The 15,348-nt window shown below is 48.5% G+C and overlaps 1 protein-coding gene across 6 annotated transcripts in view; it reads left to right on the forward strand.

Moving 5' to 3' along the window:
• The first annotated feature begins 12,411 nt into the window (after positions 1-12,411).
• The window catches only part of LEF1 (lymphoid enhancer binding factor 1), a 116,513-nt gene continuing 113,576 nt past the window's right edge, over positions 12,412-15,348 (forward strand). For 4 of the 6 annotated variants that reach the window (XM_005896241.3, XM_070372025.1, XM_005896243.3 and 1 more), the window contains exon 1: positions 12,412-13,692. In XM_005896241.3, coding sequence (XP_005896303.1) covers positions 13,480-13,692 — 213 coding nt within the window. In that variant the 5' untranslated portion in view covers positions 12,412-13,479. Of the gene's footprint in view, positions 13,693-14,559; positions 14,910-15,348 lie in introns of those variants that run through there. The other 2 variants (XM_070372026.1, XM_070372027.1) reach the window with 2 other exon arrangements.

A 15,348-nucleotide genomic window follows, 5' to 3' on the forward strand; every position in this document is an offset into this window, starting at 1 on the left:
ATATTATGAGTTTCATTTCTTCCCTTCCTATAATGTACATTATCAACACATTTTCTGGAAAGGCATATTTCAATCTGACAAGTTTTTCAAATGGAGAAATTAAATCATAGAATTTAAAGGAAATGTGCAAAGTAGTCAGTTAAGAAGTCTAACAACACACGACATGCCACCAAAAATGCAGCTTAAAAAGTTGCTTCAAAATAAGTTCATCCCAACCTAGAGTCTGTCATACAGACTGAAGTAAGTCAGAAAGAGAAAAACAAATACTGTCTATTGATGCATATATGCGGAATCTAGCAGAATAGTACTGATGAACCTATTTGCAGGGCAGGAATGGAGACACAGATGTGGAGAATGGACTTGGGAACAAATCAGGGGAAGGAGAGGGTGGGGGGAATGGAGAGAGCAGCACCACCATATATACGCTGCTGTATGTAAACCAGATGCTTGTGAAAAGCTGCTGTTCACAGAGGAGCCTAGCCTGGTACCTGACGGGCGGGACGGGAATACAGGTGGGAGGGAGGCTCAAGAAGGAGGGGATACACGTATACTTAGGACCGATTCACCTTGCTGTACAGCAGAAACCAACACAACACAGTAAAGCAATTACCCTCCAAGTAAAAATACATTTTAAAAAAAGTTCATCCCATAGCTCTGGGAATTTCTGACGATTGACACGTTCTGTATCTTGATTGGAATGATGATGTCACACGTGTGTGTATATATATATATATATTTATTTATAAAAACTCATTGAATTGTACACTTAAGACCTGTTCATTTCACTGTTTAACTTTTAGCTTAGAGATTGACAAGCCCACCTTTCTCACTGCTGTAAATGATCAGAGCCCCTTTGCACTAGTTTCCACATACCTACTAGCTGGCCTTGAAATTAGCGCCTCATCCTCTCCTCTTCTTTTCCTTGCTGGTTAATTACTTTATGTTCTTTCTTTTTTATTATCATCATCAAAATTCCCTAGGATCAGTTCACTTTTTAAATATTTGTATCATATTACATTTAACATTTTATTATCTTCTTTTACTATATATAAATACTGATTCACTGTATATAAATGTTTCTAAAAGTACAAAGAAGATAAAAATCATCCATGTCTCTACTATTCAGAGAAAACTACTCTCAGTATTTCAGTTTCTACACTTCTGAGTGTATTCAATAGACACTGACTGAGTGCCCACTTTGTGGCAGGACTTGTCCTAGGCACCAAGTACTGTGCTAAGCAAACAGTACCCTGCCATCATAGAACTTAACATGCTAATAAACGATACATACAGAGGGATTTTTAAAAAATGAGGCAGGATTGTGCTTATTCCTTTATAATCTGATTTTTCCACTTAGCAAGACACCACTAATATTTTTTCAAGTGAACAAAAATTGTATGATGTCATTTTCATAGCTGCACAGTGCTCTATGGTATGGCTATATTAAAATTCATTTAATAAACCCCCTAATTCAAACAACTAGACGTTTCAGTTATAACTTACATTTCTCTAAATATCTCGTTACAATTTTTAAAAAATATATATCTCATGATCTTTCTGGTAAAATAATTTTAGGAATCATGGCTAACATAACTGTTTTCCTTTAAACACCCTTCACTTCAGTGGTGGCACAAGCTTAAGCCTTAATTTTCTGTACTTTTGAGGAAAGACTCTATAGGTTATTTTCAAAGTCACAGTAAAGGATGCCTGTTCACATACTTACACCCAAGAATACTTTCTACTATAAAGGTACACCAAGGCCTTGGAGGTAGATACTGTACCAGAAGGTTCTTCACCCATTTCTTCTAGGAAATTACCCTGCTCTCTCTATTGCATCAGGATTTAAATATCTGAAATGGGTGGAATGATTTTTGCAACTATAAAGCATTTGCCTAAGCCTGGGGCTAGTGCCTTATGAAGGTGTTTTGGTTGAAAACTCCAGGCACAGGACATAGGGAGATTTACTATCTGGCCCATGTGTGGTCAAGAAGCCGCTGAGGAAGTAAAGCTGAAAATGCAGTCTGGGTGGGAGTGAGAGCTCTCTACATTTCCGGACAAACCTTTGATCCTACAGAACTTTGAGCTTAGCAATTTTGCAGGGGAGGAGAAAGTCATTCTCAAAAACATGATACAGGAAATCTTCAACTTATATATTTCCCAAGGTTTAATTAAATCTATCTTTTACAGTAAATCTATTATTTAGTAAATTACAGTAAATCTATTATTTACAGTGTTAAAAAAACACTCAGAGAAACAATTCAGCAACACACTTGAACAACAACTATTCACTGAGCCCCTATTACGTGCAAAGCATTGTTATAGTACACTCAAGAAGATGATCACAATCTCAAGCTGGTTCACAAAGACTTATTTCACTCTCCAATGAAGTTGAAAGCCTATATTTGCAAAGAAAAAAGTATATAACAATATATTGTTATAATATTCTTTAAGGAGATCAGCCCTGGGATTTGTTTGGAAGGAATGATGCTAAAGCTGAAACTCCAGTACTTTGGCCACCTCATGCGAAGAACTGACTCATTGGAAAAGACTCTGATGCTGGGAGGGATTGGGGGCAGGAGGAGAAGGGGACGACAGAGGATGAGATGGCTGGATGGCATCACTGACTCGATGGACGTGAGTCTGAGTGAACTCCGGGAGTTGGTGATAGACAGGGAGGCCTGGCGTGCTGCGATTCATAGGGTCGCAAAGAGTCGGACACGACTGAGTGACTGAACTGAACTAACTGAACTGATGTATTTTTGATCATCTACTGTTTTGAGGGGATTGTGCAAGGTATTGGGGAGGGGGTGCTTGACAAAGATGATCCAGACAAAACCTGTCATTAAAGGGTTGACAGACTACAGTCGTGTTACTACAGATATTCTTCTGAGCCCTCCAAATGACCTGAGAGTGTGACCTGAGAGGCACACTCTCAAGTGTTGTGGGCAATACTCCAAATTTGAAAAACTTAATATAAAATAAAGAATATAAGATCTCTCATTATACATTGAAATGGTAATATTTTGGATATGTTGCTTAAATAAAATGTACTATGAAAATTAATGTTTTTCTTCTAGTTTTTTAATTTAAAATTAAATTGCGTGATACTTGTATCGGCAGTGCTGATCTACACAATTATAGTTCTACCTACTCAGTGCTTATAACATAGGTCAGTTAACTTTATACCAAATATATGTGACCTTCCACAAAGGAGGTATTACAGATGAAGAAACTGAGGGTTCAAAGGCTATAATAATTCATTTTATTCATTTTCTAAAAGATTTTTTTTTATATGGACCATTATTAGTCTTTATTGAGTTTATTATAATATTGTCTCTGTTTTACGTGGCATCTTAGCTCCCTGGCCACAGATCAAACTCATACCCCTGCACTGGAAGGCAAAGTCTCAGCCACTGGACTGCTGGGGAAGTTCCTATTTCGTTATTCAATACATACCTGGTATATTTTCTGTGCACCAAGGGCTGTTAGAGGCAGTGGAGATATAACAAAACAAAGTCCCTACTCTCATAGAATTTACATTCTAGTGGGAAAGAAAGGTAATAAATAAGAATAAAAAATATATCAGGCAGTGAGAGTGAGGAAAGATGAAACCTGTAAAAGATGGAGTGCCCAGACTTGGGGTGAGATGGGATTGGACTATTTTTCAGATGACAAGGTCTAAGAAGTTGTCATCTGAGCAGAAACATGAAGTGGAAAAGGGAGTCCTGCGAATATCAACCTGGCCAGGAGCTTCTGGGCCAGGGCAACAACAGGTAAATAACCAAGGGGGGTGTGTGTGTGTGTGTGTGTGTGAGAGCGCGCACTTGACACACTGGAGCGAGTTGGAAGCCACCACAACTAGGAAATGGCTCTGCCTGCACTGTGACGCGCACTGTTTTGGGGCATGTTAGGAGGTTACTGCAGAAGGGCGAGAGAGGCCTTACGAAGTTTGTCTGACTCAGCCACTGGAGATTTGCTGTTCCTGCATTACAAAGTAGAATAATCTAAAAATTATCCAGAGAATTTAAACAGCAAAGGTCAAATATCTGGACAATTTAAGCCTCAAAGCATATTTAAGAGTCTGTAAAGTTATCTTTTGGCAGTCAAAAATCACTATCAAACTTCATAGAATAGTAATTTATCTCTGTCCTTTGCTTTCTGCCAATTTAACCTAAGGGAAGTGGACTTGAGATCTGTAATTGGCAGAATGAGATTGCAGGACCTTTAAGTCAGATTCAGATCAAGCAAATTAGTTTCATTTTTGCCAAAGAAAAGTGTTTTGTTGAGCCAGATGACAATTTTGAAGCCTAAACTATTTGCACTGGCTCTGTCTACCTTCTGAACTACTCTCATAATTGCTAATTCTGAGTTTAAGGATAACAGCACACACAAGACAGACTTAAGGAAAGAACCAGAAGCTGTATCTTGGATAAATGTATAAATGAGTCTGAATAACTCCACTCACTAAGTTTGTTTTTATGGACAGAAGAAGTTCAAATAAAAGAAAGCATCCTCAAGGTTAAATGTTAGGTAGGCCAAGTCCTTCCTCTTCTGAGTGGTAGATGAAGGTTTAAAATAGGTACCCAGTTTCAAATGAAGACAAAAAAATCAATCACAAGGAACCCCAAAAGTCATGTCATGATAAAAAGGAGGCTCAATCCTGACCCTCCAGGTTGGTTTATTTACTTTGATGGAACTCATTGGAAAATTGTTCAGCTCCACGCTTCACTATGCCTGTGTAGATGTGTTTTCTGGGTACTGGATGTAGTTCCTGTCAGTCAGGCACTTTCCTGGAGCACTAAAATGTACAGATTACACACATCAAAGGCAGGCTGCAACCACTGTAGTTGAAATTTACACAAATCTGTGCTACGAGTAACTGGATAAACAATGAGACTAATGACCTTGTTCTGCATTAATCTCCATATGGCTCTGTTGGTACTGCTCTTGCCTTTAGGCAAGAAGGTTGTGGCTTTGGCTTCTAGCCTCAAACCAGGGATTAGGCGCTGGCCCAATGCTGACAGAGCCCAGAGCCCTGCTTCTATAGCCCAGGAAGCCTGAGCAGACTACAGAGGCTGTCCATTTTAAGAGGTACGTTTACCACGATTCAAAAAACACCCTTATTACCATATTCACTGAGGAAACAGATTTATAAAAATAGGAAAAATCCTTTAGTCATGCCCCCCCTGCCACCTTCAGAGAAATTACTTTCTTCCAGAGGTTTTCCCTGAATATTTTCAGGGCCTCTCTACTGATCCCCTCAAAATAAGACAGAACCCTCAGTGCCTTGGCCCCATGTTCCTCTTTCAGCCAAAAATAAATTTTAAAAATGGCTGCATCCATAAAGAAGAGTGAAAGGAAGGACTGAAGTGCACTGGCTCAGTATTTCTGTCTCATCTGGGACTTTGGGGAAAGAATACATTAAAATTTGAAGGTTCCCCCTCCTAAGTGCTCCCCCACTCCCACATTGCGGTAGAGTCCCTTCAATGCTGTTTGTGAAATTTGCATGGTGCTGCTAGAAGAGACAGTCAAAAGAGTTGGAACATCTCAAAAGGGTGCTATACCTGAGCAGCCTTGGGCCACAGTAAAAGGAGACCAGGACACTGGAAACCACCCCTTACTCCTGCTTTCATCACTTTGTATACAGGTCGCAGTGAAAAATGTATACTGGGAGGTGGAGCTCAGGAAATGACTCCATCGGCGGGGCTACCCTGGGTTAGGATCACACATGAACCACACTCAGCTAAAAGCCTACTACACATGTGGCACACCTGTCACTTCACACCCAGCCCCCGCCATAAACTTTATTGCCTTGTAAACTTGAGATGCCTCAATCTAAGACATGTAATCACATTCAATTTAAACAGTTTTTGGTGTCCCAAGAACACCTCTTATATACCATTCTAGTCACTCTCCTTGTGTCCTTACTTCTGTTGTTTTGAGTATATTATCCATACACATGTTGCTCCTTTCATAAGTGAGTGAAGTTGCTCAGTCGTATCCGACTCTGTAGCCTGCCAGGCTCCTCCGTCCGTGGGATTTTCCAGGCAAGGATACTGGAGTGGGTTGCCATTTCCTTCTCCAGGAGATCTTCCCGTTTCAGGGATTGAACCCGGTCTCCCGCACTGCAGGCAGACTCTTTACTGTCTGAGCTACCAGGGAAGCTCCTTTCATAGGCCATCACATTACCAAAGCTGTTTACAAAGGCATTGTCAGCTGTGTCAAATGCCTCACAAAAAAAATCATCTAGGGAATCCCCTGGTGGTCCAGAGGTTAGGACCCCTCACTTCCATTGGAGAGGGCACAGATCTCTGGCTGGGGAAACTCGCATGTCATAGGCGCAGCCAAAAAAGTCTGTACCAGTGCCATTTTTCTTCATCCATTTATCAGTTCATTAAGAGTCCATCGTAAACATGAGGAAGAGTTAAAGCACATTCCCTCTCTTCCCGTAATGTTCGTTCTCCCACCATATTCACTCCTAGGATGACAAACACTAAGGTGATTCTGATGCCTTTACAACACAACTGTTGAAGATGTGGCCAGGGTCACAGCAAGAGATGTCTAAGTGTGAAACCATCCCCATTTGGTCCTGTGGTAAAGGTGCTTAAAGTTTTTTGTTTGACACTTAGAGAACTGCTTAAAAGTCATCTTTGCTTCATACCTGACATTTGCATATACTTTCATATGCATTACCTCACTGAACCATTACAACAATCTTGTCATATAGGCTATGATTATACATATTTTGCAGAAAGGAAACTGAGCCTGGACAAGGTTAAATGGCTTGCCTGAGGTCACCACAGCATGAGGGGAAGTGGCGGTACCCACCTCCAACCCAGGATTTTCGACGCTTCGCAGCACACTATTGCAAAGCTGTCTCTTTATGTTGGTTTGTTCTGAAAAACAGAATATTGCTCAAGAAGTCCATTCAATAAGAGACGTTAGAGGGTTTTTCTTTGTTGTTGTTTTTACTATAAAGACACAAACTTTCTGGCTAGTCAGCGTGTCAGAAAAGACTTCCAAAGTCGATCAATAAGAGGACATCAAATCATAGACACCAGTTTTGATAGTAAGTGCTTTGGTAAAATAAGTCTTAACACTGGTTTTCTAGACTACACGGCACACTGAACGGTGCGTAGAAAAAGCAGCACTGTGCACAAGCAACATGTGCACACGCGTGTGTCAACGTTCTCTCCCCAAATGTGGCCGCAGAAGAAAGCGCTAAGCAGACTGAAATAAGATAATATTTATGGCTGAAGAAATTCGACTTCACATAACGGCAATTATGAACAAGATATTTTCCCTAATAAAATTACTGCAAAACAAAATCTGGAGAAACTGTTTCCCTATGTCTTCTTTATTTTACTCCATGTGCTCAAAAATGGTTGCGGCAAAGAAAGAGTATAGCAAGCAGAGGCAGAAGAGTCCTAGCCAGACGGCCTCTGCTGAGGGTTGCTTTTGCTTTAGAAACTGGAATGTGTCCAGGCTTGATTTTTATTTTCAATTCACATTTCAGATCCAGCTCCCCAAACTCTTTGATCTTTCTCCCTGTCTCCTTACCCGGAAGAGAACCCTTGGCCTTCTCAGCTGGGAGCTGGGAGCACACGTGGAAAGACTGGCTCGGATCCATATTCTTTCCAAATTTAGTCACACAAAGGGGCCTGCAAGGGAAAAAAGAAAGGATGAAAGCTGCAGCCGCCAGGACTTCAAAGGCCGCGCCGCCGCGCCGGCCCGGCGCAGGCGCCGCCCTCCGCGGATATAAGGCGCGGCTCGGGCGCGCGGGCGGCCTTTCTGCGCGGCGGCTCCGCGCGCGTCCCCGGCCCGAGGGCGGGTGGACTGGGGACCCGGCGGCTGAGGGAGGGGCCGGAGGGCGGGCCGAGACAGGTCCTCACACCAAGTGAAAGACGCCTGAGAAAAGTTTTCAGAAAGGAGGGAAAAGACTTTCACGTCCAGCCCAGGAGGCGAGCCGTCCCGGCGGCCCAATTGTATTCCAGCTCCCACACCCGTGCCATCCCTTCCTGGGGATCCCCTTCCAGACTTTCATGCCGACTCCTTTGCGCCGGAGGCCGGGTCCCCGCGGGGGGTTGTCGAGGGTTCCGGACGCGAAGCCGAGCCGCGAGGGCGCGTGGCCGGCCTCTTCCCGGGCCTCCGCAGCTTCTCTGAGCTTATCGCGGGCTCCCCTTGTCCTAGTCCGCGAACACCCCGACTTGCCTCTTCTCGCTGCGCGTGGGCAGAGGGTCGGCCGGCCGAGCCCACAGGTCGTGGGGTGGGATGCGGCCCTCCCTCGCGGGCAGTGGGAGGACCCGGCCCGCACGATCCCAGGAGACGCCAACGGAGGACTCCAGGGGCGCGCGGGCTCCTGCAGCCGACGCCGCGGGGCTGCGTTAGGCTGCGGGCGCCCAAGAGCGTCGGCCCCGCGGGAGCCGGGCGTCCGCAGGCGGCCGGATTGGGGAAGGACGTTTTCACGGTCCCCAGAGTTCTCGGTTACCCCGGAGGGTGGGGGGAGGCTGAGGGGCTGAGTTTGCATTCGGAGGAGGCGAGAAGAGGCGGAAGAACCCCTGGGACACAAACTGCCATTTCCCGCCCCAGCTTTCCGAAAAGTCCGTTAAACTGAAGATGCCCACAGTTTTAGTCCCCTGGTGACGCCGGGGTGGGAAATGGAGGGGTGTTGGTGTTCCGTCCCTGGAATCACATTATTCGTTTTTCTAGTCCTTCACGCTCGCGTCTCTCTCTTCCAGCATCCTTTTCCGTACCCCCTCCTCCGGCCACCTCCTTCCTCTGGGATCCCACCAAAGTTGTCGCTGGGAGAGAGTCCAGGCCACACAAAGGGGGAGACCCGGAGCCCGGGCGGGGACTTAGGGCTGAGGAGGCGGAGAGGGCTCTGAAGGGCACCGCGCTTTTCTCTCTTCCCTGTAATTAAGTACTCATTGGCGTGTCTGCAGCTGACTTGACTTGGCAGCGACCCCTTCCCCCCACAGGTAGGAGGGGTCTCTGGTGTGGGTGGGGGTCAGTCTAGTCCCCCTGTCCGCACCCGCGGGGGGCTGGGCTGTATGCACCCTGCCGACTTCGAGAACCGTCTTTGCAGCCCCCCTCTCTCCCTGTTCCGGCGCAGGGTGGGCGCTTCGCCCCCCACGCACAGCGCGGGCGTCGGCGCCCGGCTTAGAAGGAAGTGTTGCTATAAAACAAGTCACAGTTCGCTCCCAATGTAAACCCCAACCAACCAAAGCCACCAAAAGGGGAAAAACCAACAGCAATCCAGTCCTTAGCAATTGTTTCACGGTCGGAATTAAATCACATCAAAACGCCCCCTGAAACCCACATCCTGAAGGAGTGAGCCTGCAACAGCTAACCTTCAGTCGTTCGCTCGAGTTCACACGAACAACCTGCCTCTACATCCGAGAGAAGGGGGCGGCGGTGTCTCTCGCTCGCAACACCCACCAGGTCCCGGACCTTGCGCCCCAAAAGGCGGCTGTGTATGTTACTAGCAGCCCCACACGAATTAGAAGAGACCTCTCCGCGACACAAATACCTTTGCCAGGAACTTCACTGAACCTGTAAAGGAGGGAAGGAACGCCTTCCCCGGGGTTGCCTCGCCCGTCCAGTGTCTCCCAGCTTTTCTCCCTGAAGAGACAGACTTCGCGTGGAAATGTCCATCTCCCTCCCAGACAAAGCTTTAAAAAAAAAAAAACTTGAATGAATGCTTTCTAGAAAAGCCCCTTTTAAATGCACCTTGTCAGAAGACTTGCAACAATGCTAAGGACAATCAGCGAACGAAACACCCCGCACGCCACGGGGAGGGAAAACAGTCACGCAAATAGAGTAAGACGCTGGGTGATTTCGTTAGAAACAGTGTTTCCAAAGGTGAGGTTTGCCGCAAAATGCAAAACGCAGCCACCTACCCTCAGCCCTTATAGCAAACAGTTCCCACTAGTTACTGTTCCCCCAATTCCCATCTTCTCGAGCTCTTAATCTCCAGGACACCTGGAGCTGAGCTCCAAATGACTCAGGGAGTCCAGATAATTAACATGAAGGAGTAAATGGGATTCGAATTAGTTGCGACACTTTAACGGGGAGGGGGGCAGATGTAGGAGCCGTCATTTAATCTCTTTGGCTTCCAGAAAATCCCCCCCACCCCCACCCCTTGACAGTCTGATGAAAAGGAATCTCTACTCTGGCTGTTTTGGTGAAACTGCATTTTCCAGTTCTTTTCCTGTCCGTCGAATTGGCGCATTTATGGGAGGACTTTTTACTTTGTTTTCCCATATTTCTTTTAGAACAGAGGGTATGTGTGCTCAGTCACTAAGTCGTGTCTGACTCTGAGACCCCATTGACTGTAGCCTTCCAGGCTCCTCTGTCCATGGGATTTCCCAGGCAAGAATACTGGAGTGAGTTGCCATTTCCTTCTCCAAAACAGAGGGAATAAATGTCTGACATAGCTACATGTTCACATCTCTGAGACATCACACTCACCGGTGCCTAGTGAAGTTGCATGTTACCAACCAAAAAGTAAAATTGGGTTTCCCCCCATCTTTTTAGTATTGCCTTACACATTGTAGAAAATATTCTTTAAGGCATAGCATTCTCACCTATTTGCAGAGGATTTAATGCTTTACTCTCTCTGGCTCCCATCACCAGCCCTTTAATGTTACCCTAACCTGAGACACAAGGAGTGGGACACGACTGAGCGACTGAACTGAACAGAACCTGAGACAGAAATTTTCCCTGTGACTACTGGCCATGCTCTATGAGACCAACTGAATGCTTTAAATGATAGTTTTAAAAATTGTTTCCTAGTGGATTCCCATCTCAAGTAATTACCAATAAGCGATATTTTGAGTGCTCGTTTAGAGCATTGTTAACATCTTTACTTATACGATGTCTAGCAGCATGCAATTTCTCCCTTACACAAAAGAAGAGGGATCTTTACATGCCTATTCCTATATAACAGAGCTAAAGTCTGATTCTGTAATGTTTTCCCCATTTTCAATTTAAGGGAGATGGAGACACATTTCTTCCTGTCTCTTGTTTACTGTTCTGAGGTTTTACAGATGGCTACTGTATTGGGTATAATAATTTTGCCTGGATTTTTAACTGAGGGAGTTTGAGAGCCAAGGAACAAAATGTGATGTTTTCAAACTTCAGCTTCGTTTATACTGTAACTTTCACAAAGCATCTCCTTAAAAGTCCTGTCCTTGTACAAAATGCATCAAAGAGACAGTGGAGGCTGGGAAATTTTTGAGGTTGAATTTGGATTTGCATCTTCAAGGGTCTCTTTGAGCCCAAAGTCTGAGGTGCCAGAGACTGCCTTGTCCTCCCTCCTTCTACCGGCTTCACTCTCCTGGGTCCTTTTGCCTCCCCCCCCCCCAACTTGGGTGGTTTTTTTCGTTCTTTATGAGGTTCCCACACATTGTGGCATGTATCTTCGAAAATACACGAGCGACCTAGTGTAACTGTGTGTGAGCATCCTATGGTGAGGATGTAATGAAAAAGATCTTGCTTAAAAAGCGATAATTACGATTCAGTCTTCGGTTTTTTCTTCCTCCTATTTTTCTCGTTAAGTCTGGAGGTTTTATTTTTGTTAGCATGTGTTCCCTTGTCCTTTTACATGTATTTAGGAAAGCCACAACTCTTTCTTGTTCTTCTTGCTTCCGTTCTCTCATTAGTTGAGCAATGTGTTATGTTTCCCCTTTCCCTTCTCTGTGTCCCCGATTCCCGCCTCATCCCCTCTGTCAGAGCATCTATCACTGTGGTGTCGATCACAGCTGCGGCGGCTTCTCTTTCATCTTCTTCCCACTGCCAGAGCAAGGGAGGGAGAGGGAGAGGCGGAAAAGAGGTGGGGGAGAGACTGGCGGAGGAAAGAGGAGGGTGGGTGGGAAGGGAACAAGAGAAGAGACACTTAGATGATGAAGTTAAACCGCTGGGGCAGAGTTTCTTGTCAATTTCACGCGGGCAAAGCGTGCCTTTCGTGGGTTACAAGAAACGCCGGGTCCTTCCATCCCTAGCCAAGTTGCCTGAATCTTCCCCCTAGGCGCGCGCGTACACACACACACACACACACACACACACACACCCCCCCCCCCCCCCCCCGCCCCAAACCTAGGACTCGTCCTACAGGCTCTGGGAAAAGAAAAATAAAAAAGTCCTCAATCACCACCTCCTTCTCGCCGTCCCCCTCCCCCCCGCCTTTCTCCCCCCCACCACCCCCACCCCAGCGGGCAGCCAAGGAAAGCTGGAGGCGGGGGAGGGGAAGGGGAGGAGAAGCGACGCAAGTGGGCAGCTTTTCAGCGCCGGCGAGGCGCGGGAGGAGGAGAGGCGGCGGGGAGGCGCAGCCGCTCACCTGCGGGGCAGGGCGCGGAGGAGGGACCAGGCTGTGCGCTCTGCGGCGGCGGAGGAGCTGGGACGCATCCGCAGCTCCGCACGCGGCCAAGCTCCAGGCGTCTCCCACCCCCTGGCCGGGGGAACCGGAGGGGTACAGCTCTTTGACAAGCGGCCCGGCGGAGGCGTGGAGAGCGGCGAGCAAAAGAGCGAGCGAGCCAGACTGAAGAAACTCGAGCCGGGAACAAAGAGGAGTCGGGTTGTGTGTGTGTGAGTGTGTGTGTGCCGGCTCCAGCTCCCGGCAGAATCTTTTGGGTCCGAGGTCCCTGCTGTGACGCCCAGAGACCCAGTAGTGCCCTCCACTGCCGACTCCCTGCGCTCGCCGGCACAAAGTTTATTGTTGGCAAACTTCTACTCTTTCTCTTCCCCTCCTCCTCCGCCCCCCACCTTCTCCTCCGGCAGATTGAATGCGCCTGGAGAAGGAAAACCGAAGCGAAAGGGAAGGAAATAAGAAGCTTTGAAACGGACATCTCCAACCCGGGTGGCTTTTTTTTTTTTTTTTTAGTCCTCCAGGAAGTGGACATTTCATTATCTTCTGATTCTCCTTACACCGTCTCTACTGGGGTAAACGGGGCCGTTTTGCCCAGCTCGCTCCTTCTCTCGGGAAACAAACTCCTGGACCGTCATCCAGGGAAGCTAAGGTGGAGAGATTTGCGAAGAGTCGCGCCGACAGACCCTCCCCTGCACTTTGGAGAGTCGAAATCTCCTCCAGAACCGGCGTCCTCCGCGCGCAGACCCCGGAGACGCCGGGGCCGTGGGGCGGCCGCCCTGACAGCCTAGCCTAGCGCGCGGCACAGACGCCCCCAGAGGCGCCGGCCGCGGCGGTCCTCGCCGCCCTGTGTTGTTCGGCCTCGGGGACGGGCGCCGGCGTCGGTCTCCGCCGAGTGGGAAGGCGCGGGCGGCCACCGGGGCTCGGGTGCCGCTGCAGCAGCTCCGGCCGCCGGCTGCCAGCCCAGCGCTCTCCAGCCCGGCTTCCGCCCTCTCTACTCCCTGACGCATCCTTCCAATTCTCCTTTTCCTCTCCCCCTTTTCGTTGATCCCTTCTCTTTTCTGCTGTTGCCTGGGGTGCTCCCCCCGCGGAGCGGAGATTACACAGTGGTCGGGATGCCCCAACTCTCCGGGGCAGGCGGCGGCGGTGGGGGGGACCCGGAACTCTGCGCCACGGACGAGATGATCCCCTTCAAGGACGAGGGCGATCCTCAGAAGGAGAAGATCTTCGCCGAGATCAGTCACCCTGAAGAGGAAGGTGACTTAGCCGACATCAAGTCTTCCTTGGTCAACGAATCCGAAATCATCCCGGCGAGCAACGGACACGAGGTGAGCCGGCCGCTGCCCCATCCCTGAGAGGCGTGCCGGGTCCCGGGGAAGAGCCGAGGGAGGAAGGGAGGGAAGGCGCCGGGCAGCCCGGGTCCCCGGTAGGTCTGCTGGGAGCGGGATGGGGGGTGGCTGGGCTTCTGGTCTGCGTTCTTCCTGTGTGTGGGGTGGAGGGGAGTGCAGGGAAGCGTCCAAGTGTATCAGTTTTGGCGTTCGGTGACTAAACCGTTGGTTTGCGGCCAGGAGAACCTGCGCTTAACCCACTGACGTTTCGCCTTCGGCCTTTTTGGTGGGGTTCAGAGGGTGCAGTGCATTAAGGCGAGGATGTCTGAACAGCGGTCCTGAGAAGTTCTCCCGTAGGACGGAAAACAAAGTGCACCCGCTATCTCTCGGTAGATGTCTCTGCAAAAGTGCGTACACCACCAAAGGCTTAGGTACAGACGAGCAGAGCCGCAGGGAGAGAGGAAGGGGTGGCGGGCCCAACCGCCGCCGAGCGGGGCTAGCGCTGGGCCGGCCCGCGGAGGGGGCGCGCGCCCGGGCGGCGGGGGCGGTGCGGAGCCGGGTCCTCTCCGCCGCCGCGCCTGCTGCCGGAGCCGTGGGCGCGCCGAGCTGAGCCACCCCAGGAGGGCTCTCTCACTACCGGCTGGTTTTCCCCATCCATCGCCACTTAAAGGGGAAAAAAAGCACGCTTATGTTTGGGCCCGAATCAGGCCTTAAATCTATGCAGAAGAAGGGCGAGTCAGAGAGAGGCAGCGGAAGCCAGGGCACCCACTCAGGGGAGGGTGGAAAGCGCTTATCTGATCTCTTGGCCCGCTGCGGGCGATAGCGTTGGTAACCCGAGTAGAGTAAATAGAGACACGTGGGTGCTGGCGAGAGCAAGCCGCGAGCGGGACCTCGCGGAAGGGCTATTTCAGGCCTCGCGGAGAGCTTCAGAGGTGGGGGAGGCGGATGGACCCTGATACCCGACACTCCACTGGCCACCGTTGTTCAACAACTGGAGACGCTTTGGAGGAAATCCGGTAGAAAAGTCCTGACACTCAAATGGTTTCACCAACGCTTTTTGCCTCCAAAGAAATCTGGAGGGTATATTCTTTTTCCTTAAATGGCATCCTTCTGCCCCCAAAAAGAAAGCCTGTGGTTTTGGGGGCGGAGACATTTTGTGTTTTAAACAGCAAGTTTAAGAGCACCTCAGAATTACCTTCTTTATCCCAATGGCAGGGGTGAGTAACGCGTTTTGGAAGGCCCAGGGCCTGGGTCCTAAGGAAAACATTGGGGTGTTGTCTCTCCCCTGAATCTTTCATCTCAACATGCCAACTTAGGGGGGAAACTGGGGTTGCCCAGAGCATACCTAATTCCACTTAAAAGATTTGTGACTGTGTATTGGGCGGGGAGAGGAGGTCACTGGGAGGACACATGTCCAAGGAACCAAATAGCCTCCGAAACACTTGAGGCCAAACTCGTATTTGTAGAATAGCCTTTTCAAATTTCTGCCCTTTTCCCTTGCCCTTCCTTTTTCTATAAATAAATTTTCCACCCACTTCACATTTTCTACATGTTTTTGCCTGGGGAGAAGGGAGCTGTGTTTGAAGCCCCAGAACTCAGGTATTAGGGCTCTGTTAATCTTTGCTGGTGATAAGTGGGCATGGGGCAGACCCAAGG

The sequence above is a fragment of the Bos mutus genome, chromosome 6, assembly GCF_027580195.1.
Source record: "Bos mutus isolate GX-2022 chromosome 6, NWIPB_WYAK_1.1, whole genome shotgun sequence".
Classification (NCBI taxonomy): domain Eukaryota; kingdom Metazoa; phylum Chordata; class Mammalia; order Artiodactyla; family Bovidae; genus Bos; species Bos mutus.